This window comes from Juglans regia, chromosome 3 (genome assembly GCF_001411555.2).
Source record: "Juglans regia cultivar Chandler chromosome 3, Walnut 2.0, whole genome shotgun sequence".
Taxonomy (NCBI): domain Eukaryota; kingdom Viridiplantae; phylum Streptophyta; class Magnoliopsida; order Fagales; family Juglandaceae; genus Juglans; species Juglans regia.
In genome coordinates, this window is record NC_049903.1 from 21,668,067 (window position 1) to 21,694,797 (window position 26,731).

The window sequence follows — 26,731 nt, forward strand, 5'->3', positions numbered from 1 at the left end:
GTCAGAATGCAATATAGTATGTGCCATCAGACTCAAAGAAATATTTAAGATTTTATGGCACAACAAACTCATTTTATCACGCTTGCTCGAAAACGTGTTTTGTTTATTTTGAGATAATTCAGAGTTGAATTTCGATAAACGAATTGCACAGTTAGTTTAGTATGTATATTTATGCTTTTATAGTGTAAAGTTTATTTTCACTTTTCTCGAAGTGAATAGTAACCTTGATAGTAGAACCAAATACAGTGTTTTCAAAATCACAGTGTGGAATGTCTAAATTAGGTTAAATAAGTTTTATTTAGACTCTTGGTAAGATCTTAGCTACACTTGGTGAATAATATTGGACACTTGGCACCAAGATGAACTATGAGATAAAGATGTGAAAGAAATCAAGATGTGAGTTCATACCACCCACGCCAAATCCTATTCCATCCAATCATTCATTTTGTGTCAAACCAAAAAGGGTTTCAACCCTATTGAAACCCTAAACACTTAGAATCCAATTGAAACCCCAAAAATTTTGGAGGAAACCAAAACCCTAAACGGTTAGCCCAAACCCCTAACTTGATTTCAAAACCTTATTGAATCTGATTTCTAGCATTATGTTTAATTATTTGATTAAATCACTTCCATATGCTATTAATATCTCAAATTCATGTTATGACATCATTGTTTAACCTTTTAAACCTTGAAAATTTGATTGGGTCAAGAAAAATTGGATTTGGGCTTGATAGCATCTCAAACCCTAACCAAACCTCTTTAAACCCCAAAATGAAGTCCACCTTTTAAGGCCCATTAAGGCCAAAACATTTTGGCCACCTTGGCAAAGCCTCTTGAGGAAGTTTCCACCCACTCATGGTAGACCAACCACTGCCCACGACAGTCCCAAACAATCACTTGATGTGAGAGGAAAATCCACCTCACCAGCTCCCTTCTACACGGCAGCAGTAGCAGGCCATTCCCACTCACTATTTGCACCTATATGTGAAGGCTAATCACCATCCATCAAGGTGTCACTCAAGCCCATACTTCACTCTTTAGAAGTGTATTAGGCATTCAGGTCATCCTTTCACTCATTTCACCCCTTTTCATTTATGTTCTTGGAGACAACACTTAGAGTCCTCTCTCAATTAGTTTTATGAGGTTTCTTGCCTTCAGTTTTCTAAGACCTTGTAAGTATTATTTCACTAATGTTTCTTCATAAAATTTGTTCCTATTTGAGTCTAGTTTCCATAGGATTAGTAAAAGGTTATTTTAACCATGGAAAAGTCAATTTGGGTGATAAACTGGATAATATGTTGTATTTTGGAGTTTTTAACCAAACTAATGGATAGATCTTGGTCCGAAACTTTTATGGAGTCTTGCTAACATGTTTATATAAATTATTTTTGAAGATTTGTTGCATTACTAAAGCTTTTTATGGAAGAGTTTCTTAGATCTAAAAGGTTAGAAACTGGAGGAAGAAGAACAAATTTTGTTTTAAGAAAGTTTGGATCTTTTGTAGTTTAACCTTACTCCTTTGGGTTTGATAATTTTATTTGATGATTGTAAGCATTTTATCTACATCTTAGGATGTTAGTTTGAAGATTTTTTGTGTTAGTTTCAAATATATGAATTTTTATACAAGAGAATACTCGGTTGGGTCAAAAGTTTGATGATTTCGGCTAGATCCATGTTTTAGTTTATTTTTAGCCATTTGATTTTAAGTTTAATGCTTGGATCTCATTTAGGACACATTTTTAAACCAATTGATGTTGTTGGTTTGAAGATTTCTACATGGTATGTCTCGAATCAAGTGTTTTATCAAATCAAAGTTGAGAAAAAACTTTGTTTTTGGCTAAGTGTTGGAGCCGAGTACTTCAAGTGCCATTTTGTGATTTTTGGTAACTTTTATGTGTTGATTCAAAACCTGTTAGTTCGTAGGAATGTGTTATGAACATGCTAGATGAAAGTTTTGAATTTTTGGAAGTTCTTGGAGATGTTTTGATAAAGGTCAAAATCTTGAGATTCAAAGTTTTGTGTTTTGGTAAAAGGTATGGATCTTTTGCTTAAATTTTTTTTTGTTTTGTGTAGTAGATTTTTGTTGGATATTTTAAGCATGTTTTCAAGCTTAGGATATGAGGATCCTTGTTGCAATATTCTGGTTTGATCATAACTATAAGTGTTGGATGAAATTTCAACAAAAATCAAGAGATATGGCCTTTGGAAGTTTCGACCTTATAGTGTTTTTCATAGTTGTGATTTTTAAAAAATTTTCTAATTTGATATTTGAGTTTAGGACAAGCTTTGCATGAGAAATGTAAATTTTGGAATTAGGATGTAAAATTCTTAAGTTAGGAATAAAATGGTCATTTTTCCACACGTAGAGGGTAAAATGGTAATTTTACTCTAAGTTAACATTTTTCATGTTTCTAAGTTATTAGTGATAAAGTTTCTAACATTTAGAACTTCTACTTATAGTTTTTCATATTTTGTGTTTTTTCTCATAAAACGTGACAATTACTGTAGTTAGTTTCTAACTTACTGTCAGATTACTATGCATATATGTTGGTAAGAGAATTATTGGTTATGTACTTATGTTATCATATATACCATGCCATGCCATGTCACTACAAGTTTATCTATTTCACATATTATATTCTGTCATGCAATATTTATTTGTTACACATATTATATTTTGTCATGAAATAGTTATCTATTATACATTATGCCATGTCACGTAATGCTATTTGTTATACTTTATGTCATGTCGTATAATGTTATCTGTTACATGTTATGCCATGACTCGTATTGTTTATATGTTTCATGTTATGTCAAGTCATGCATATTTCATATATGTCCCGTTACGTATTTCATGTCCTTTGTCATTTTATTTCACGTCACGACATGTCTCGAGTACAAAGTGTGTCTCTAAAATAATATTTTCACAATCAGTCATGTCTGGATACTCGTGACGTAATCACTATGATTTTCGATCATCTCCATTTATAATTCACACGAGGTACTTTCGGCATAATCATTTTGATTGTTTGAATACATCTACTCAAATGCTCTTGACGTAATCATTCTCATTGTCAAAATATTACTAGGTAGTCCTGACGTAATCATTCTGATTGTTAGGATTAGGCTTGCCCAACCACATTTCTGGCCCGACCTGACTTGGCCCGCAAACATGGTCATGAAAAAAATACTCCGACCCGACCCGAATCATTCGGATTGGGTAAAAGTTATCGGGTTTTTTTTTGGGTCCTCGAGGATAACTATACAAGTGGAATATCTAGAAATCAATCTTTGGAGGAAATGATGTCGTCCGGACTCACATCAAGAACAAGCGCGGCTTCTTTGTTGGCAGAGGAGACTCCACCTCTTGTTGCCTGCCCAACTCCCTCTCTTCCTCGTCGGCGCACACGAACAGAAACCACATTCCCTTCTCGCTTTTAATTTCTTCACAGTCGACTCAACCCTTTTTGGCCAAACTTAGATAGATGTGCCCGCCTTTGATTTTCTTGCTTGGATCTGAGATTTATAATAAGTTGGATTGAGGCTGGGAAAGTGAATCCTTATATGGTGTCAAGAAACTATTTATAGAGTAGGCGTCATTACTTGGAAAGAACATTTCCAGGGCAAAGTTCTAAGTTTTTCTTCTTTTATAGCCCACGATTTCAAAGTAAAATTCTATAAAAAATAAAAATTGGCCTACCCAAAAACAAATTTTGGTGTTTTCAAAAATCCAACACCAAAAACAGGGGCATCTTCATCTACAGTAAAAGCATTCAGGTCGTTTGGAGCGTTTCCTCTTTGTCCAAGGTTCCGCATATTGACACTCGACGTCGTCTTCATAGTTGAAAGGAGTGGCAGTGATGGAGGGAGGAGGAGGGAGAGACTCAATTTCTTGCAGGCGTGATCGAAGGCAGAGAGAAAAATAGAGCGGGAGTAGAGAGCAAGGGCAGAGAGACATGAATGGAAATGAATATTGATGCGTGGGTTAGAAGGGAGCTTATGAGTATTATTGATGAGTAATGTTGATTGATGAGTGAGGTTGATGAGGTTTCGTCTTTTGTGCAGATTTTTCAAATTGTTTTAAATTTAGGTACAACTACTGACCATTTCTATGGCTTTTATCCTGCAAATTTAGGAATGGGTGCGAGTTTTCGGTGATTGATTTCGACCGATAGTAGATGTAATAAATCTGACATTTTTTTTTATCCAATGAACCCGCCTAAAGTCGGGTGGCCCCACGTCGGATTGTTCGGATTAATCGGGCGAGGCCTTTTTTGCACAGGCCTAGTTGGATATCTCATTTAAAATACTCATGTCGATTACATTTTGATTGTTTGAGTATTTCTGACGGAATATGTTGGGTGGAATCATTTTGATTGTTCACTGCTTTTTGACGAAACAATGGTGAAATTATTTTGATTGTCAGAATTCATTTTACTTCCACGCTCAGTTTATTCCAGTTTCACGTTCAGTTTCAGTTAATGTTGTTTCACAATTAGTTTCATGTCTCTCTATTTCAATTAGTTCCGTGTTCATGTTTTTCACGTTCACTCATGCTCAGTTCAAGTCCATGTAATTCACGTTTAGTCATATTTCAAGTTCACATTCAGCTCGTGTTCCAGTTCATGTCATGTCAAGTTCAGTCCACATTCAGTTTAAGTCATGTCAGTTCATGCCATGTTACATGTCAAGTTATGCCATGCTTATTTATGATTATGATTATGCATTCATGCCTTTGCTGTAATGCATGCATTTATATACTGTATGTTAAGTTATATGTTAATTTGCTGAGATTTGTAATCAAATTTCACTGTGGTAGTCCCAACTATTATTTCCCCCAGAACGATAGACCATGTGTCAGGATCAGGAGGTGCACCAAAGGTTGACAGACTGGAGATGGTCAGTTTGAGGACAATGGCATGACGCAGAGCTCATAGCCTCAATGCTCCGCTTTATCGTTAGTATTATGACATCCTTGACTGAGTTGCGCGAGCTACTCAATGGATTAGCCTAGTAGTTGTTTTAGTTTCTGCTTGTACTTAAGGAGCTCGGTCTCCAGTACTCTTATGATTACAAACCTTTTGGACTCAAGCTGTAATGAAGAAGGTCTATCACTTTTAATGTTTATGTATTATGTTTAAGAATCATTTGGGATATTATTAGTTGGTGCATAGTATTATTGAAAAAAAATTATCCGCTGCGAATATTGCATATTGCTACATGTATGTTAGGAATATTGCATCTTTATCTATCATGAATGGGGGCATGTAACCTTGTATTGCATGTCCCAACGCTTCAAATGTTCGTCTGATCCCAATCGAATTTGGGGGCACCATAAGACATCCTTGGAGCAGGCAAGGAAAGCTGAGAAGATGGCCATCTCGAGCTCTTTTCTTCAAGGCTAAGAACCCCGATTGGCTCCTAACCACCAGACGGGGTAGAAGATGGGGGGCATCGATTGGGATGAAACAGAAGGTTGGTTGGACAATAGGGCATCCTAGTGGCCTGGGGTAGGCTGTTCACCGCAAGTTGGTTCCACAAACCCTAGTGAAGACAAGGCTTGCGAAGACTAGCCCGGGGGAGGCACTCCTGTAGATTCAAAGTTGTGCTGCTGGACGTTGATGGTTCACAAGTCACCTTGTCCTCGTTATAAGGATTCTTCCATTTCCCATCCATCGGAGGACTGAGAAGCCTTTTTCGATCCTAGGGGGCAGATGACTCCTTCGTGATGCGACGACCCCCGAAATGAGATTGATTCGGAGACACAAGAGACGATTCCCAGTCCAAACTTCTTCCTGGTGTTTCTCAACCCAGGCGTAGATCACCTTCAGGCGAGTTTGCTCATGATTCGTCAAAACCAGGGAAGTCTAACTATCCCACGGGACGTGCCCCCAAACAGAACACATGGCGGATTGCTTACTTCCTCCCTAGTGGGAAATTCTCAACCTTGACTCGACACAAAGAAGAACGGTTTAAACTAGTCCTCGACACAGGAAAGGCAAGGTTCTAGGCAGGCAACCCTATATCTCCCTCGAGAACGGAAACTACATAGGTTACCATCATGCCGTCGTAGTCCATGTGTGAAAAGAAACTCCATGGTGGTCAGGTCAGGGTAATATTCGCCCATGGTCTCCAAGACCATGCACCGGGCAACGCAATATGACATCAGAATCCTCCATACGTTGGGATGAAGCTGCGACGAAGCTAACTTGAGGTAGTCTAAGACGTCTTGGATAGGGAGGCAGAAAGGAAGTCATAGTCCATTAGAAAACATAGAGGGGGTACAATGCCACCTTTGTTGCAAAACCCTCTGAGTCGACGACCCCTTAGCGAGCCCTCAAGATCTCTAAATAGATGGAGTCGGGCACTCGAAAGAGGTATTCCCCAACCTCAGTTCTGTAGAAGAGACAACTGGGCATTGTCCTGGACTTCAAGAGGATCTAGATCCTTGAGACCCTAGAAGTCCCATCAGAACAGGACGAATGCAAACTCAAAGATGAGAAATGGGAGGTGTTCTTAGGTGCCATTGAAGACAAGAAGAGGAAAGGTTATGAATTATCGAAGGATGGAGGAAGTTGGAGGAATGAAGGGTTGGGAACTCTTAAAGACAATAGAAGGGATGAGAAGAATGCGAAGGAAGGGAGAAGAAGGAGGATGAGATGCGTGTTTAAATAGAAGGCTGCGCGGATTGGACTGCCCCAAGTGGAAAAGTGACAAGTGTCACTGAAGGGAAAACGACGGGAGCAAATCTCGTGATTCCCACTGCATGAGGGAGCAAGGGATCAAGTTGCCATATGCAACCCCAGACGTGGGGAATCGAACCGGTACACATAATGGGCAACCGATCGGTTGAGTGTTACGAACTACTAAAGTGTCGTGAGGTAAAAAAAAGAAAAAAGAAGAGGAGAGAGAAGGAAAGAAAAGAAAGAAGAAAATAGAGAAAGAAAATTCCCACCACGCACGTGTGGTAGAAATTTGTGGGATAATAGGAAGTGATATTTTCATTTCCTACTAGATCGAGCCTAGACCAAGTATGGGAAGCCCAACTGCCATGGTGTAACCAGCCCACCTAGCAATAAATGAGGAAGAGGGCCCAAAGCCCACGAGGGAAAAATGATTTGTATGGAAGATGGGACAACACCTGCTTTGACACGACCTTGTCCGGATGGCCTGCAAGGACACCACGCCGCATTAAATGTACAGATACGAGGTGCAAATAGGAGAACACAGTGGGAGGCATTGTTCTTGGAAAAAAGTCCAGGTAGTGGCCGCACTCACCCACCTGCCATAAGAGACATCACGCTGCATTAAATGTGATGGCATGGAACCCTATATGGGACAGACGCCCCTAGCACAGGAAGTGGGCCCCACTTCAATAAAAAGTATAAAAGCTCAACCTCAGATCAGAATCCGACTCTCACATACTCTTACATACAAAAATTTTCTTTAAAGTTTAGCAAACTGACTTAGACATCGAAAGTGTCTCACTTCTCCCAAGCCATCATATTTCTTGTGTTATAGGAGTATCAAGCCCCGTGAGCTATGTGCAAAACACGTCGTTAAGACTACCTGTTATATACTATCAAAAGTATAAATACAACCTTTTTATAACTTTCTACAATAGTTATTTTTATAAAATAAATTTTCATTACTCATATTATCCAATTTTACTCCCCCGTCGACCATGTTTTCATTAAAATGTAAAATAAAATATGATGTGGGTTTTAAAAAAGAGTTCTTATGCACATTCATTTTGAATAATGCGTGTAAGTGTCGTATAATCGTTTTAAAAAATTATAGATTCATTATTAAATTTTATTTTATGTGAATTTTATATTTATTTATTTTTTTAAAATAATTACACGACACATGTACACTTACAACAATAAGAATTATTTCCCTAATTTTATATCACACTCCTGTTTAGAAGGAAAAATAAAAGATAAACGATAAAAACTTTGCTGACTATAATTTTTCTTAAAAAAGTGGTGGTTGACTCGCTGGCAGCTCTCTCTCTCGTTCGCGTGCTGGTGTTCCAGCAAATGTCAATCTTACCAGACGAGCTGTGGAGGCGAATACTAGAACTCGGAATCAGAAGCAGATGCTTTACGTACAAGGACCTCTGCTGTATCTCCATCTCGTGTCGACGTCTCCGCAGAATCTCCGACGAAGACTGGCTCTGGTCCCGCTTACTCTTCTTCGATTTCCCGTCGGACCACCGCGATCCTCCATCTTCCTCTTTTCCTTCTTTTTCGTTGAATAGGTCTAAATCCCTTTACAGAAGCAGGTATGAGAGAGACAGAGAGAGGAAGTTTGCGGCTCATAAAAGGGCCGTGCTGAGAAAGGAGAGTCAAATTGCCGAACATTCGAGAAAGCTTCGAGGGCTCGAGACCCGCTTGGTCGAGGAGACCGACAATATGAGGGCTACTATTTCGGAATTATCAAATTTACGAAAGGTCAGGTAATCGTTAATATTTATTTATTATTCCTTCCTATGCTTGCCTCTTTGATTTTTGGGAAAAACCGAGGAATATAGGACAGCAGTATTGAAACCTTTTTCTTTCAATTGGTCATTTGTAATTGGGGAACCCATCTTTGTCATCCAATGTCAGTTTTTTTTTTTTTTTTAACCTTTTTTAAGATTGGTGAATTCACCCTGAAGGATATCTTTTCTTAGTAAGTTATGGGACTGTGTCTGTCATTTTACCTCACTTGCCATAGGAAGTTTGAATACATAATCAAATCAGTTACTAATTATTGCATATGAGCCCCTATTAGTGTCATCAATCATTCTTACATTAGGTAGCTCCCAACCAATTTTCAAAACAAATAGATACACCTGTCATTTTCAGGATTTAAATACCTTAAAGGTGAGTATTTTAGACACCCAATTCATTCCTACATTCATTTGTTTCCCGCAATTTCAACTTTCAACAGGATTCCTTACAATTCGGCCATGGTAGGGGCCCTGGCTAAGATTACTAACAAGATTCCTACCGTAGGGCAACCTAAGTGAGCATCACCAAAACGAGTGCGAAGCAAGATCAAGAACCCTGACCATGATTCCATATGTAGCTGAAACTAGGGTAGGCAGGCCTTCAAATCTCGTGCTCTTTGAAGCAACTCCTACTATGTCTATTACATGCGTAAGTGCCATGAAAAGCAGTAGGAAAACCTATCAAATCAGCCAAATAACTACTGGTTCTTACCTTACAACTTATATGACCAAAACCTAGGGAGAAAGCGCTTTAAGTTCTCTTAACTTTTTCCTGGAGAGAAACAGTTTGTGGTTGAATATGGTGATTTTGTTAGAGCATTTTGGGGCTGTATATGGTGGGAAAAATTCTCTATGGTGATCGAGCAAAGAAGAAGGGAAGAGAAAAGTGAGGTGAAGTGAGGGGTTTAAGTCGGTTTCATAAAGAAGCATTTGTAGTTCTTTTTCAAGGAGTCTTAGTTCTTTTCAAGAATGAACTTGTAGTACCTATAAAAACAAAAAATGAGCCAATAGCTAGAGTTTCATAAAGAAGGATTTCCTAGTTCTTTTCTAGAATGAACCTAGTCCATTTCCAAGTAGGGACCCTAGTCTTTTTCATGTATGAATCCTAATCCTTTTGTAAGCGGGAACCCTATTCATTTTCAAACTACAAATCCTAGTCCTGTTCCAAGTAGACAACTTAATTCGTTTCCTATCTCCTAGCACTGTTGTCAAACCCCCTTATGGTTCCTTTCATTGAATCACCAGGAATCTTCTAAGGTTCAAACAAGTTTCCTTATCCAGGCCATAATCACTCTTTTGAACCTAAGCAATAAAGTTACCAATAAAAGTAATACCTAAGATAATGTATGAGGCCAAATTCTAGACTAGATAAGTAGCTTTTTCTTAAAATTTTCTCTTCGTACACTTTTGCTTTTCTTGGTTTTCTTGGTTTTTTTTTCTTGTTCTTGTTTCTGGAGTTTGGGCTGTCAATGGTGGTAGTTCCTTGTGGTGATTAGTATGTAGTTCAGTTGGGTGTCAAGTTCAGCTTGGTGATTAGCATCAGTTTGGTGATGATGGGTATGTGCACAGAGGTTTTCATTGAACATAAGCTATTTGTGTTTAGAAGGGAGAATGTTAGGTGGTGGAGAATCACTGAGAGTAGTTGGCGCATGATGAAATAAATTTCATTAGAGCATGAAGCTTTGGGGTGGTTGGGTTTGATGGTGAGGGAGTGTGCTGCGTCTTTGGGCTCCTCAGAGTTTCTTAGAACTTGTAGAACTGGAAATGCAGTTTTAATGATACAGAGGGGTTGCAACCGCAATGGAAAGTACTTCTCCATCTTGGATTTTGGGCATGAAAAGAGAGGTATGCTAGTGGTTCCAGAAGGTAGGAAGGGTGAGGGGTGGAGGAAATTTGGAGATATTTTGAAGGAGTTCATGGCTCATTCCTCTGTTTTGGGGGTGAGAAACAGAGTGATGGCACTCCCATGGTCATCACAGGCAGCCAAGCCGAAGGTGTCCAGGGGAGAAGACGGTGTTTCTTCGTTGAGGGTTGATGCCTCAAGGTCAAACAGTGAGGTCCTTCAAGTGCAGAAAGTACGGCGGCAAGAGGTGAGTGGAGCGGTGCCCATAGTGCCTGAGGTTTCACAGGGGTCGTGCAGTGGCAGGGAGACAGATGAAGAATATCTGTTAAGGGTGTTGGGTAATATGGAGATAAAAAATAGGGCTGTTATTGGAAGAGTTAGTTGGCCTTAAACGATGCGTTAAGGGGAAGGCAGTTAAGGAGTTGGGCCAAGTTTTGGGCTCCAATTATGTGGGTCAGGCTTCGGACTAGGGGGAGCTGGGTTTAAGGGAAGGGAATATGAGCTGGGTTGGCGAAGGGAGTAGGGGCCGGGATGCAGGCTGGGCTAGTGAAGGGCTCGGGCTCGGGCCCGGGCGCAGGCGAAGGTGTTTCGGGCACCACCCAATATTTCGGGTCAGTGCCTGACTCTTCCTTCCGCGACGCCCGTAAGTGCCATATCAGCTTCCTTACTGGCACAGAAACCTCCGACCGTTGTCGACAAGCATCAGGGTGTGCTGGTTCAGGCACCTCGACAGGAGGTTATCGAGGAGGGTGAGTTGCCGATCCAGCAAGGGCGTTTAAACCCCATTTCTACGTCGTCTTTTTGTGGCTTGCTGGTGTAGGTGGTACAGAACCTGCCGTGTGTGGTGGACGGAGGCACAGTTCCGTTACCTGTGCAGTCCTACTCGTCGGAGTATGGGTTTTCTTTATTAGCTAACGAGAAGCCTATGAGTTTTGATTGTCCGTTGCCGGCTCATGGGTTGGTATTGCAAGATGCTCAGAAACAGTCGTGTGTGGTGGATGGAGGTACAACAGTGTCTCCTGGGCAGTCTGTTTGGTTGGAACAAGGGTTACTTCTGGAGTTGGGTGTTTCTGAGGGGAATGTAGTGGAGCCCAGTGTTGATGTGGAAGATTTCAGAGTTATTCAAAATGTAGTGGAACCCAGGGTTGAATCAGAAGTTATATGTGGCTCGGAATTGGCATTATTTGCTTCTGCCAGTAATGCTGAGGAGGGGCCATTCTAACACCCTTGTGCACACTCCCGCCCAGATCTAATTATGGGAGTTCTCATCAAATTGGGTTTTCAAAGAAGTAGAGGAAATTCAGGAGGTCATTGGGATTTCGTTTGGAGGATATGAAGAACAATTTAAGGCTCTCCTTGTAGCACTTGAGGCTAGTCATTCAAAATCAGCCTCTAAGCGGGATAGGAAGCTTAAAAGGCTAACTTGCTCTATTAATTATGATGTGAAAGAAGGGAGTGGCGGAAGGGGGATAGATCGAGAGGTAGGGGTAACATAGTTTTTTATGAAGCCTAAGATTTTATCATGGAATGTATGGGGGTTTAATGATCGCAATAAACGCCTTCGTATCAAAGCATTATTGCGGATGTGGAAGGGTGACGTGGTGTGTTTTCAAGAAACAAAGAGGCGCTTCATTGACAGGAAATTTGTGCGAAGTTTATGGGATGTTCATATGTAGGTTGGACCTATTTGGCCTCTTTGGGAGCCTCAGGTGGAGTATTGCTTATGTGGGATAAAAGAGTGGTTGAGTCGATTGAGGAATGTGTCGGAGAGTTCTCGGTTGCGACTTTATTTAAAAATGTAGTTGATGGATGGGAATGGACATTTGTAGGTTCCTACGGTCCTAACGTGGATCGGGACAGGAGAAGGTTGTGGGAGGAGTTGGCGGGTGTATATTCCTTATGGGATGTGCCGTGGTGCGTGAGAGGTGATTTTAACACTATCCGGTTTCCCAGTGAGTGTTCAGGGCACTGTCGTCATTCTTTGGTCATGGAGGAATTCAGCGAGTGCATATTTGATATGGATTTCATGGATCTCCCTCTAGCAAGGGGTGAATTCACTTGGTCAAATGAGCGGGTTTGGTCGAGATTGGATAGATTCTTAGTTTCTCCTTCGTGGGAAGCTAAATATCCGGAAGTAAGTCAGAGAAGACTAGCTCGAGTCTGTTCAGATCACTATCCTATCCTTTTGGATTGTGGGGGTATTAATAGGGGGCGACGGTATTTCAAGTTTGAAAATATGGGTTTGTAGAGAGGGTTAGTGGTTGGTGGTCTTCATATCAGTTTTTTGGTACCCCAAGTTACATTCTTGCAAGCAAGCTGAAGGCATTGAAACAAAACTTGAAGAAGTGGAATTTGGAGGTGTTTGGTCATATTGACAACCAGAAGTTTACACTGTTGGAGGAACTGCAAGAACTTGAGAATAAAGAGTCTTTGGGAGATAATTCGGAGGAGGTGTTATTGAGGAAGGGTTTGGTTATGGCAAACTTGGAGAGGGTGTTGTTATCGGAGGAGATTTCATGGCGTCAAAAATCTAGGGCACTTTGGTTGAAAGAAGGCGATAGGTGTATGAAATTATTTCACAAAGTGGCTAATTCACACCGGCGTGACAATGTCATAGAGTCACTTCAATCAGGCTCTCAGGTGATATCTTCTCCTTCCGAACTAGAAAATCACATAGTACAATACTATGAGTCCCTTCTCTCAGAATCGGTTACTTGGAGGCCGAAACTGGATGCTTTGCATTTTGAGGCGATTGATTTGCAGAGCGTGAGTATTTTGGAGAGACCTTTTGTAGAAGAAGAGATATACAAGGTCATATCCGGCATGGTCAAGAATAAAGCGCCGGGGCCGGATTGCTTTTCAATGGGGTTCTTCCAAACTTGTTGGGATAATGTAAAAGGTGATTTTATGAAGGTTTTTAGCGAATTTCACTCTTACCAGAAGTTTGAAAAGTCCATTAATACGACCTTTATTGCTTTTATTCCTAAGAAACACGGGGTGTTGACTATTGAAGATTTTCGGCCTATAAGCCTGGTTAGTAGCATTTATAAGATCATCTCGAAAGTTCTTGCTAATCGGCTTAGTCCGGTGTTAGAACATATTATCTCCGAGTCTCAGAACGCATTTGCATTTATTCGTGGGAGACAAATTCTTGACTCAGTACTTATTGCAAATTAGTGCTTAGATTATAGATTACGGGAGGGAGGTTCTGGTGTTCTGTGCAAGCTCGACATGGAAAAGGCCTATGATCATGTGAATTGGGAGTTCCTTTTATACGTGCTTGAGAGATGTGGATTTGGGGATAGGTGGATTGCATGGATGCGTCATTGTATTTCAATTGCTCGGTTTTCAGTTTTGGTTAACGGTACACCTGTTGGTTTTTTTGCTAGTTCGAGGGGACTGCGGCAGGGAAATCCTTTATCTCCTCTTTTATTTGTCATAGTTATGAAGGCCTTGAGTAGGATGGTACATGCTGCTGTTGGGGAGGTTTCTTATCGGGTTTTCAGGTGGGAAATGGTGATGGTGGCACTATTGTCATATCACATCTTCTATTTGCAGATGATACATTAGTTTTTTGTGAAGCAAAGAGTAGCTAGATCCAAACTTTAAGAGCATTGCTACTTTGCTTTGAGGCAGTGTCGGGGCTAAAGGTGAATTTGGGCAAGTCTGAGATGGTTCCTGTGGGTGTGGTTTCAAATATTCTCAGGTTAGCTAGCCTCCTGGATTGTAAGGTGTCATCTTTTCCAATGAAATATTTGGGTCTTCCGCTGGGAGCAACTTTCAAGAATAGAGCTATATGGGATGGGATAGTGGAGAAGATAGAGAAAAGGCTGGCTGGATGGAAACAAGTTATTTATCGAAGGGGGGCCATCTCACTCTTATCAAGAGTACTCTCACTAATCTCCTCACTTATTTTTTATCTTTGTTTCCTATGCCTATAGGGGTGGTGAACAGAGTGGAGAAACTCTTTAAGATGTTCTTATGGGGAGGAATGGGGGAGGAGAAGAAATTTCATTTGGTTAGATGAGAGACTGTTTGTGCCTCAATTATGAAGGGGGGTTGGGTGTTTGTAATTTGAGAATTTTCATTAAAGCTTTATTGGGAAAATGGTTATGGAAATATCATTTGGAGGGGGGGTCATTGTGGAGGGATACTATTGACGCTAGACATGGGGTCGCTTGGGGTGGTTGGTGCTCTAAGGAAGTAAGTGGGGGCTATGGGGTGGGGTTATGGAAGTATATAAGGAAGGAGTGGCCATGTTTTGTAAATCAAGTTCGCTTTGCAGTTGGTGAAGGAAGTCGTATCAAATTTTGGAGGGATGTGTGGTGTGGAGTCCAGGCTTTGGAAAGGGTTTTCCCGGCCTTATAATGTATTGCAGCTAATAGGGAAGTTTCAGTGGCTGACGTGCGTATATTCTCTCAGGGTGCGCATCTGTGGAATATTCTTTTTAATAGGGATTTCCATGATTGAGAATTACCTATTGTTTCAGAATTTTTCAGTTTATTATATTCCACGGAGATCTCATTGACACAACAAGACAGTTTGAAGTGGAGGTCTAATAACCATAAGCTATGTACAGTTAAGACGTATTATAACATCTTGACAACGCAACTTGAGATTATCCCGTTCCCTTGGAAGAATATTTAGAGGTCTCGTGTGTTGTCTAGAGTAGCTTTTTTCGTTTGGAGTGCAGCTCTTGGCAAGATATTGACCACGGACAACTTGAGGAAGAGGGAATGTGTAGTATTGGATTGGTGCTACTTGTGTAAAAAGAATGGAGAATCTGTAGACCATCTATTACTACACTGTGAGGTAACAAGAGTGTTGTGGGATGAGATTTTTCTGAGGGTTGATATTGCTTGGGTTATGCCTATGAGAGTGGTGGATTTGTTGGGATGTTGGTCAAAGTTGCAAGGTTGTAAGCAAGTGGCAGCAATGTGGAAGATGATTCCGTTGTGTATTATGTGGTGTATTTGGATGAAAAGGAACGCGCGTTGCTTTGAAGATAAGGAACGCACAAGGACTGAGTTGAAAATTTTTTTTCTCCACGCTCTAATGTGTTGGTTTTCCACTATTGTATTACATTGGGACAATGTTCAGGATTTCCTATCTTTAATTTATCGCTCTTAGAATGTATTTAGGAGTTCTTTTGTATACGTCCTATGTACAAGGACTATGTCTATTTCATTCATATATATAATGTCTCTTTTTACTGATAAAAAAAAAACGTATGAGGCCAAAATACTTCAATGCAGAGATAGGTGATTCCAAACTTACTGTGGCCCAAATCATTTTCGGAGCTTAATCTCAAGACTGGTAGGGTCCTTCTAGGCCGAGAGATCAATCTCCCTGCTCGAGGATTTTGATTTTTAATAATAATGTTTGGATGAAATAGGAGTTTAACAGGGTTACACAACAATTATCGACCAATTAGCCTTTCCTTTGACTGGTTTTGATGTGGAATATATTAATTTTGAGAAATGCTTGGTCTACACAGAAATCTTACATAGGGAAGTTTATACACAATGATATGATTTAATGTAATACATCAGATTGCAGAGATCCTTTTATTATGAAGTAGATTTGACGTATTACATTAAGCCATGCCAATGTGTAAACTTCCTTGTGTAAGATTTGTAGAGGTTTTGGTGTTTATTGGTAGTCAGAGTGAGCATTGCTTGTTTAGGTTGGTGATAGTGTGTAACGTCCCAAGGGAGACCCAAGCAACATCTGTACCCATCATACTCCAAATGTAACCCCAAGGTTAAGAATAATGCAATTTTTTAGAAATCTCGGAGAACCAATGTGCTACTAACATTGACTTTAAAAAATATTTCTTTTTAAGAATGCACCAGGTAGAAAAGATTCTCTATAATAAATAAAGTCGTTCTTTATTAAAATACTGAAATCTAAAAGAGAGTTTGTGGAAGCACTTATTAAAATCAATAAAGTCTCATGTGCTTAATAAAATAATTTATTAAAATTGAAAATCATAAAATTGAGCATGTCATAAATTATCTAGGCCTCTGCCTTGCCTCCTTGAGCCAAGTCCTGTTCTGCAGCTCCATCCTCATAAAGACCCTCATCTGGGGAGATTAAAACATAAAAATATACAAAAATTAGTCGAATACCTAATAAGCACACATCATATAGTAAACATAATAAAAACATAAGGGTTCTTGGAAAACATGCATACTCATAATTACATATGTAAATAACATGAACATGAACATAATCTGTGCAAGAAATGCATTAAGTTGTCTTTCATTTGTCATAAGCCGATACGTACTATTGACTCCTGTGAGTTAGGGTTAGCAAATCTAAGTAGATTCTAATTCTGCCCATTGCCGCGGGTTGTGGAATCCATACATAAGGAAGAGATACTGGGTGCAGTACCAACATGTACAACCTGACAATGCAATATGGCCATAACATATGGTACTGTCTTCATATCATGACATAGGCCATTACGTCTCTTAACATTCATACTTCATCATAATCATACATGCATACTTTTTTGTCATATCTTGTCTTATCATATCATAGATTTCAAGTGAAATCGTGCCTTATCATATCGTACACTTCAAATGAAATCGTAACCTTTCATGAAATGTCACGATACATGTCTCCTCACATAAAATCATGATTTTTCATAAATATTTTGATACATAACTCTTCACATAAAATCATGGATTTTCATAAATATTTTAATGCATGACTCTCACATAAAATATGACTTATCATAAGTATTTTGATGCATAACTCACATAAAATCATGACTTTTCATAAATATTTTAATGCATAAATCTTCACATAAGATCTTGGATTTTCATAAATATTTTGATGCATAACTCTGGCATTTATAAATTTATCATGCCTTGGATACATAAAAAGAGGTTTCTAATGGAGGGCGTACATGCATAATACTTTTATAAAGGATAGAGGTAGGGGCTGTTTCTTGGCGACAGTGACTGTGTGTAGATCGTGAGGGTGCTAGGTGTGGACTGCCATAGGCATCAATGTGGGGCTTGACAGGAGGTGGGTTGACAACAACCCTAGGGACTGGAATTTCTATGTGCATGAGAGGAGATAAGACTGTGCATGAAGGTGTGTAATGTATATATATATATACTGTTGTCGTGAAGTGTGAACCCCAGTGTGCTTGAAGATGGAGACGTGCATGGCTTGGAGTTTATATATAAACAGGACCTTCGGTCTCACAGGTTTGGGTTTGGGTGTACATGGTTTGGACTTTTTCGTGAGTTTCAGGCCTTGGGTTGGTCTTTATTTGGGTTCTAGCACATGGGTTGATGCATTTAGGGGATGTTTGGAAACAATTTCCATCCCATCCCATTTCATCCCATCTTATTTTCTTCCCAAACATCATTAAAAAACAAACACTTTCAAACTAATTATTACAACTTTTTTAAACTAATCATTACAACTTTCTCAAACTTAAAAAAAAAAAAATCAATTTTTTCAAATCCCAAAACAAAAATAACTCAAACTATCTCACTATTATATTCAACAATATTTTAACTTTATAATATTTTTTATTCAACTCTTTCTCTCTCATTTCCCAAAACCCAATAAATACTTAACTCAAACTATCTCACTACTATTCACAAACCATCTTACTGCTATTTACAAAATTCTCATCTCATCTCTTTCTCCAAGCATTCCCTTAATGGGTCCCATTAAATTCTAGAACTTGCCTATAATTTCATGGGCTAAGTCGTTTAACAACCCTAGTGGACAGATCTTAAATTCCAAAAATGAGTCCAACTTGTTTGATAAATACTTTTGGCTTATAAAATAATTATTGGGCATAATGCCAATTTAAGTGGGGCCCACTGGACCCCCCACTTGGTCCAGAAATATTAAATTTGCTTTAACTCAATTATTGAACCCAATAAAATTCCAAATCCACCATAATACTTTTTGGGCCCGTAACCAATTCAAAATTATCCAATAAATCTCAATTGGGGTTTCCAAAATTGGCCCATTAATACCATCCAAAAACATCCACTAAACCTTAATGGGTCTTATTAAATATTTTTTAGGGCCTTTGGGCCTAATTAAAATTTCTGCCCCAACTTTAATAAATAATAGCTCATGGGCTTATTCGATATGGCCCATTAAATATAATTTAGGCCCAATGAAATTATTCTTATCAAATCACTAATAGCATTGGGTTGGGTCGTTACACCAAATGGACTAGTCAATGGTACAATTGGAGCTCCATTGGAATCATTATAAAGAGCAAGCACTTCTCCCTCCTAAGAAATATGATATCTTGTACACCACCTACACTCATAACACCCTACACCCTGAACTTTTGAGGTTTTTATTTTAGGGAAAACCAAGGTTACCTTTCAATTAGGATTTCAATTTTTTACAAAGTAAATTAAAATTAGATCTAAAATTCGGCCTTTGAGCCTGTGCGAATTGCTTGAGGTTTATATAATATTGGGTGTTGAGAATTGGAACTTTGGATTGTGGAGGAATAATTTTATGAAGATGTAAAACTAACCCATAGGATAAATTCATGAATAGGTTGGCCTAGACTTGGATTGGATATGTTATTGGGCCCACGGGCACATATTTTATATAAGACCAATTTTGGTTTCATTGGTACTGTTGATATGCCCAAGAATATATTTTAAGCCCATTGAAGTTTATTGGATGATTAAGAAGCAAGTTGGGCTTCTCTTGGATTGGTGGAAGCTGGTCATGACTCTCTGTCTTCTCTCATGACTCTTTGTCTTCCCATTCCCAGTGCTTCTTGCCGGGAATAATCTTTTCCAGTTTTATAGTTTATTCCTCTTTTTTGTCCTTTTTTTTTGTTTCTTTTTTTTTTTCTTTTGGTGATTGGAGCTTTTTCTCAGTAAGTTTTGATATGGAACAAAGGCTTTGGGTCTAAGCGAAGCAGTTTGTTTTTCTCAGGAAAGGTGGTAATCTTTTCTGTATTTCTGAGAAAAACAGGAAGTCAATGAAGTCCCTCTACCTTAGTAGAGGGGTGGTAAACTGGATGGCGATGGTGGTGGATGATTGTTTGTGGTCTACTGGCAATATGGGATTATATCAGACCAAAAGGGGCGGTAAAAGAGTCTTCTTGGTCCAACGATGTCACAATTCGTTTAGAAGTTTTGTGAAATTGGTTGAGTATGGAACCGGTGCCGGTAAGGGTATTATTGTGACTCATGAAGGTTAGAAAGGGAGGGGATGGGCGGGCTTGTGAGGAAAATGTGAGAGATGGTTGCATTAAGGCTTTTCTCAAATTTCGTATACGAGTGAAATTCAACAAAAACCTTCATAACATCCTCCTTAATAATGTCCCAACAAACCTGAAAAAGTCATTGAAAATCCATCTGGTCCTGGTGCTTTATTGCTGTTCATTCCTCTCAACACATTATGGACCTCTTCCTCTTCAAACATCCTCTCCAACAATCAGCACTCGACTGGTCAATCGTGTCAAAAGCCAGCCCATCAACCTTAGGTTTCCAAGGGTATTGCTCTGTAAGAAGTTTATCAAAAACTGTACAATATGTTCCTTAATTTCAGATCTGTTCAAAAGAACATATCCTTCCAAATGCATCACCTCTATGGCATTAAATCTTCTATGAGAATTAGCCACTCTATTAAAAAATCTGGTACACTTGTCTCCTTCAACCAAAGGGCCTGAGACTTTTGTCGCTGTTTTTTCAAATCAGCCACAACAACAGTCTTCCTTGCCTTCTCCTCATCTGAAAGAACCCTGTCAGTCTCCTTTTCATCAAGGAAGTGAAATCCGACAAGGCCAAGGGTGCAGCAGTGGCGACATCAGGTGCGAGGGTGTTGCTGGGTGGCAGTTTTGTACAAGATGAATGAAATGGGCTGCTTTGGCAGCATCGGACTGCAATAGAGAGAGAGATTACTGTCACAGAGAGTGGTTGGGCTAGTGAGAGAGAAATAGAGGAGAGAGAAAGGAGGGAGGATGTCTCACCTTTGGCAAATTCTGTCAATGGAGAAGGGCTGAGTTCCAGTGCGTGGCATCATAGCACCTGGTTGTGGAAGAGAGGAGAGGAACTGCACTATGTTATCAAGAGAGAGGCTGGGCTTGAGAGGGAGCAGAGGAGAGAAAAGCTTGAGCTACAGTTGAGAGAGCGAGACTGAGTGAGAAGATGAGGAAGGAGGAGGCTGTGGGAAGAAGCTTACCTAGTAGTGTTGGATCTGTCGGTGGTGCTGCATGCCTTGAGTTTGGTTTAATGTCTGGCGTGGTTGACTTGCAGGCTGGGTCTTGGTGTAGGTGAAATTGACATTGGCAGCACCAAAATGGGAGGGAAATTGATAGATGAGTAGGAAACAGAGGAGTTCGCGTGGTTCTGTTGGTGATCTGGTTTGCTTTCGTGATTGCCAATGTGGTGGCTGAGGGGAACATGGCTTGCTGGTGGTTGAGCAGTTTGGGTTTGTGTCCATGAAGCAGGAAACCGAGTGGAGGCAATGGGAGCAGGAAAGGAGAGTGAGAGAAACAGAAATAATTAGAGAGGATGTGAAACTAGTCCGAGGGAGAAAGAAGGAAGGAAGGAGCTGGCGTGTGTAATTGTGGGTGGTGACGTGTGAGATTTTCTGAAGAAGGGGGAGAACCGTGTAACCGATACCTATATGGCTGAATCTTTGTGTAACTGATGGAGATTTGTGAAGGAGTAATGATATGGCAGAACAATGACCAGTTGAATCCTGATTCGGATGATTAATGACTTAAATAAATCTTGCAGGAAATCCGTAAAGATTATAACTTTTCAAAAGCGGAAGTTGTGAAAATTTTAGGAAGGTAAAACATTTTTTTTTTTTTAAATATTACTAATTTCATATATATAAAAGGCTTCAAAATTCTAATGGGTTTAAAATAATATAAAATACTGTCCAGTAAAATAAAAATAAAAAATTAATATAAGGTAAGGTCTTAAGCAATTACATTCCATGAGCCCAAAAATCCAATTCTTAGGCTAAACCCTAATAAATTTAGGGCCTGGGTGTTACACACTTTACCGTTTGTAATGTTTTAAGGGAGGCCCAAGTCACACCTAGGCCCATATTCCAAAAAGACTAATTAATGATACAATTAGAACCCTACTGGAATCATTATAAAGAATATAAACTTCTCCCTCCAAAGTAATGTGGGACCCATGGGGTATCACATAGCGTGTGCTTGAACACCGCAGTGGGTTTTAGATGTTCTAGATTGTGGTGTGCAGGCAGTTGATGGTGGTTTGGGTGGTTGCTGTGGCAGTAATGTTGAGCTGGTGGCCGTTTCGGTATGTTGTCAGCAGGTGTTTGGGTGGATTCTGTGGTGGAACTGTGGAGCTCTTTTGGAAGGTTGTCAGAAGGTGTGTGTTGGGAATTTTCAATCAAGCGTTGTTGGCTATGGTATTAGTGGTTTTTGGCTGAATTTAGGTTGGTTTTCTGTTTTGCGTCTGTTTTAGTGAAGTAGTGACTGGAGATTTTTGGTACAAAACCAAACATTGAAAATAGTTGCAACATATATCTGTAATTATTTCTTGCAAAAATATTGAAAAATATTTTATTTCAATCAAGCACAATCTTATCAATAGAAGGTTGGCATGTGTTTGATTAAATTCTTAATGGATAATAGTTTCCTCTTGTGGTGTGAATGCAGAGAAGCTTCAGTGGCTTTGAAAGTATGGCAGCCTGAGGTTATCCGAGGTAGGCAAAAGCAAATAGTTGAGCAATGTGTTGTGCCTGTTGAATCTCGGATCCATGCACTCGAGATGGAACTTAAACTTTGCAAACAACAGATTTTGGGATTTGAGAAAGCCCTTGTAAGTTTGCTAATTACTTACTGGGTACTATCATGTTAAATTTATTTTATTTCAGTAAATGAGATGTTTTTTGCACGTATGATGGGGCAGAAAGATGAAAAGCAAAGGCTCAACATCGCAAAAGAGGAGTTGTTAGCAGTCAAGTATCACCCTTTACGAGATTATACGTCCTTGAGTGCTGGGGATCATGAAAGTAACAAGAAGAAAAAAAAACAAAGAACTGAAAAGATCACATTAGGTCAGGATTCCAGTTCTGGCTCCTTGTTTATTTAATGGTATATTCAGTATCCCGTGTCAGTAAAAAAAAATAAATCAATAATATTACTTGCATGTCATGCGTTCAAGTGTTCCTCTCTTCTAGTTTATTATACACTTTGTTTTTAGTTTTAAGCGTGTCGGCTCTTTTTAAGCACTCAGATTTAGTGGAAGTAAGCTGATTTCGCGTTTCGGTGTGATGGTATCTAAACAAATATGTTAGATTCATTTTTTATGCATAATTTTGCTTTTCCATTAATGTTTTGGATATGAATCTTTTTGATTAGGCTCCATGGTATGTTCTCCGGAATTGGCTGTTAAAGACTCAACCATTGATCCAAAAGCTCTAGGACTGTTACATATGAATTTGGTTAAACATTTTATCTTTAGGATCATAACATTTCACCACGCTTCCAAATCCGACGTCCACGGCGGCTCGCTCAATCGACATTGACCCGGTGGTAGCCCCCTTTTGGCGGCTTCATTCATCTATTAATATTCAATGATTTAACATTATGTTCATACAAAGTATGAATATATTTTAATTCAGTCTATAGGTCGTCTCTTCCGTGACTTGAACCTGTGACGTGATTCCTGTTTTGATATTAATTGTTAAAGACTCAATCATTGATCTGAAAGCTTTAAGATTGTGAGATACTAATTTGGTTAAACTTTTGACTCTTATTATCATAATATTGACTTTGCATTTGGAGCCGTATTATTTTATTCTCCATTGTTCGAGAATGTGCGGTGCATTGCTCCACGCTGCAGTCTGCACAATTTATCACTTGTTGACATTTATAGTACTATCCGGTAACTTCAGTATTATTTTGACGTGTCTTTCCAAACCTCTTCTATAATTTGATGGTTTGTCTCCAGTTTTATTTTCTTTTATCCCTTTGGACTTGATATTGAAGCGACAAAGATCAGCCTGAAATGTCTTTTAGATTTTTAAAATTTTTCAATTAGGTAATTTTGCCCAGCTTCCCTTAAAATCTCTAACGGCATACTTGTCATATGGAGAAAGAGAAGTGCTGTATTCATAAAGAGATTAAAAAAAAAAATATATTACAAATTGACATGGTTATATATGATATATTAAATATGTTTTACAATAAAAATAATTTTATATTTTGATGTATTATATTAAACTATTTTAATTTGTGAGTTTGTTTTTGTGAAATTTCTTTGTAGACAAAACATTTCTCTTGGAGAAATTTCAGTGACAACACTCGCATATCTGAGATAGGGTGGCCTGCTTGCAGATATAGAGTTTCTAGAGGTTGTGGAGGTGGCCTGAATCAAAGGTTAGGAATGCCTTCACTCTAGCCATGAACCAAAGGAGATGGGTCCCTCTCTCAAATCCTTGACATTGGGAGTCCCACTAAGAAATTGGCCAGTAGATAGCTGAAAGCAGCAAGGGCCAGTTCTAGTATGCCCTCTAGGCTCTAGAGACGCAACTCATCTATAGCTAGCGTGGACGGAATCACTGTGGTTAATGCCACATTGGGACGAGTACTTATTACACATGTGGCCAGTAGGGCCACTTTGCCAAGGATTGGCCTAGGGCAGCACAAGCTGGGGGTCTTCAAGTGGGGCAACGAATAGGCCAGGAAAGCAACCTCCCACCCAAACTAGAGAGTGCACTAGCCCTGGAAAATGTATATGTAAAAAGTCAGAGGAGGCTGATATCGTAACAAGTTTCACTAAATTGTTTAACTGTTCTACCAATACATTATTTGTTTTGGGCGCGTCTCAAATCATTTATTTTTGCTACCTTTGCTCGGTTATCATGTTTGCAAGCGAACCGTTATCACTGTGAGTTGCAGCCAGTATTCTAGAAGAGTTTGGCGGGGAGACATTGCCGGCAGACCTCATTGTTTCCAAGTTAATTAGATTCAATATCTTAGGAATGGATTTGCTCTTCAACCATCATGCGTCCAGGAGCTATAGGAGGTTAGTGGAAATCCAAACTATTCGGGACACTCATGGCGTTGACTAAAAGGAATTACATGTAGACTTTTATTGAAGGAGTGTAAGAAGGGCTTCTAGGACCTAAAACAAAGGCTAACACTACAACATTGATTTGGCCTACCAAAACCTCGTAAGGAATAATATTGTCTACAATGATCCATCCAAAATTGGGCCTGGGTGTGTATTTATGTAGGATGGGTAGGCAATGCCTATGCATCTCGCTAGCTGAAGGACCACGAAATGAGTTATGCCGCCCATGCTCATGAATTACCAACAATGGTGTTTGTGTTGAACATATAGAGGCACTGCTTGTATGGAGATACGTGCGATATCTATGTCGACTATTGGAAGCCCCAATATCTATTCAACCAAAAGGATCTAAATATGAGACAAAGAATATAGGTAAAGCAGATTGAAGACTACTAGTGTGAAATAGAGTACCATTGTAATAACTTCTAGAAACTCAATGGTAGAATTTCTAAAGGCTTTAGGAATTTCGTGAAAACACCGTAAACTTTCACAATTCGACCAATCGTGCAGGTTTTAGTCTGTTAGCATAACCAGAGTTATGACTTACTATGGTGCTAGAAGTGTGATTTTATTTATTTGATATAGTTAGAAGTGTTAGATTGAGATATGGTCTACACCATTAGACTTAGTTGATTATTTAGGATTTTATGACGTAATAATCTCATTTTCAATTTTCGGACGAAACGCTTGTTCGAAAATGCGTTTTGCTTATTTTGAGGCACTTGGAGAGTGAATTTCAATAAATGAATTGTATAGTTAGGTTTGTGTAAATATTTAAGATTTTACAGTGCAAAGTTTATGTTTCACTTTCACAGAGTGAATAGTAACCCTTATAGCAACATCTAGTGTAGTGTTTTTAAAATCACAGTGTGAAATATCTAAATTAGGTTAGAGAAGTTTTATTTGGACATTTGGTAGGATCTTAGCCACACTTGGTGAATAATATTGGACACTTGGCACAAAGAGGAACCATGAGTTGGATTATGAAGGAATCAAAGTGTGAGATTATGCCACCTAGGCGAAACTCTATTCTTTTTCATCTGATCAACCATTTTGTGCCAGACCAAAGAGGATTTCAACCCTAGTAAAACCCTAAATGCTTGGAATCCAATTGAAATTTGAAATCCCAAAAGCTTGGTTAAAAACCGAAACCCTAAACGGTTTTCCCAAACCTTATTTGATCCAATTTATAGCATTGTGTTTAATTACTTGATTAAATTACTTCTACATGCTATTAATTTCTCAAATTCATGTTATGACATCATTATCCAATCTTTTAAACTTTAGAAATTTGATTGGATTTGGGTTTGATAGCATCTCAAACCCCAACCAAACCCTCTTTAAACCCCAAATGAAGCCCACTTGTTTAAGGTCCATTAAAGCCCACGAATTTTGGCCACCTTGGTAAAACTTCTTGAGAAAGTTTCCACCCACCCATGACTGACTATCCACTACTCATGACACCTCAAAATCGTGCATGACATGAGGGGAAAAAGACACCTCATCACACCCCTTCTAGAAGAAGGCAGCAGCAACCCCCTCCCCCTCCACTATTTTTGTCTTTTTGTGACCTAAGCACTATCCCTCAAGCGTCATTCAAGCCCATAATTCACCCTCAAGAAGTCTAGAGGCGTGCAGGGCACCATTTCTTTCATTTCATCACTTCTCAACCCCGTTCTCAGAGAGAAACACTTAGTAGCTCTCTCTAAAAGTTTTCAAAGTCATTTTAAGTGGCACTTTTTGACCATTTTTAAGTATTTTGTCACAATGACTCCTTCATGAAAGTTGTTCATATTTGAGTTTAGTTTCTGTGGATATATTATTTGTTTCATTTAGCGGTCATTTGGTTGGTTAAAAGTTGTTTCAACCATGGAAAGGTCATTCTGGTCGTTAAACTGGAGAATGTGTTATATTTTAGAGTTTTTGACCAAGCTAATGGACATATCTTGGTCTGTAAATTTTATGGAGTGTTGTTAACATGTGTTTATGAATGTTAATTGAGGATTTGTAACATGAATAAAACTTTTGATGAAATATTTTCTAAGATATAGAAACTTAGAAACTGAAAGTGGAAAAACAGTTTCTGTTTTGAGAAAGTTTGAACATTTCGTGGTTTAATCTTACTTCAATGGCTTTAATATTTTTATTATTTGATGATCCTAAGCCTCTTATATTCATGTTAGGATGTTGGTTTGAAGATACTTAGTATTAGTTTCAAACATATGATTTTTCTATGCAAGAGGATTTCGGTTAGACCTAAGATTTGATATTTTTGGGTTAGATCCATGTTTTATTTATTTTTAGCCATGT

General features: G+C 39.0%; 1 protein-coding gene across 3 annotated transcripts; it reads left to right on the forward strand.

Moving 5' to 3' along the window:
• Positions 1-7,982: 7,982 nt before the first annotated feature.
• Positions 7,983-23,665, forward strand: LOC109007428 (F-box protein SKIP24). 3 transcript variants are annotated; one of them, XM_035688239.1, is made up of 4 exons: positions 7,983-8,461; positions 22,000-22,162; positions 22,253-22,400; positions 23,612-23,665. In XM_035688239.1, the coding sequence occupies exons 1-4, from the start codon at positions 8,043-8,045 to the stop codon at positions 23,641-23,643; spliced, it is 762 nt and encodes a 253-aa protein (XP_035544132.1). In that variant the 5' UTR covers positions 7,983-8,042; the 3' UTR covers positions 23,644-23,665. The 3 variants fall into 3 exon arrangements, with proteins under 3 accessions (XP_035544132.1, XP_018842644.1, XP_035544131.1); XM_018987099.2 differs by lacking the exon at positions 23,612-23,665 and adding an exon at positions 22,808-22,830; XM_035688238.1 differs by lacking the exon at positions 23,612-23,665 and having other exon boundaries at positions 22,253-22,645.
• The last annotated feature ends 3,066 nt before the right edge of the window (positions 23,666-26,731 follow it).

What these genes read in the sequence shown, in the direction of transcription:
- LOC109007428 (XM_035688238.1), top strand. Translation starts at nt 8,043, where the DNA reads ATGTCAATCTTACCAGACGAGCTGTGGAGGCGAATACTAGAACTCGGA. An exon ending in TCAAATTTACGAAAGGTCAG is followed by an intron (nt 8,462 to 21,999) that starts GTAATCGTTAAT and finishes GTGTGAATGCAG; the next exon opens with AGAAGCTTCAGTGGCTTTGA. An exon ending in TGGGATTTGAGAAAGCCCTT is followed by an intron (nt 22,163 to 22,252) that starts GTAAGTTTGCTA and finishes ATGATGGGGCAG; the next exon opens with AAAGATGAAAAGCAAAGGCT.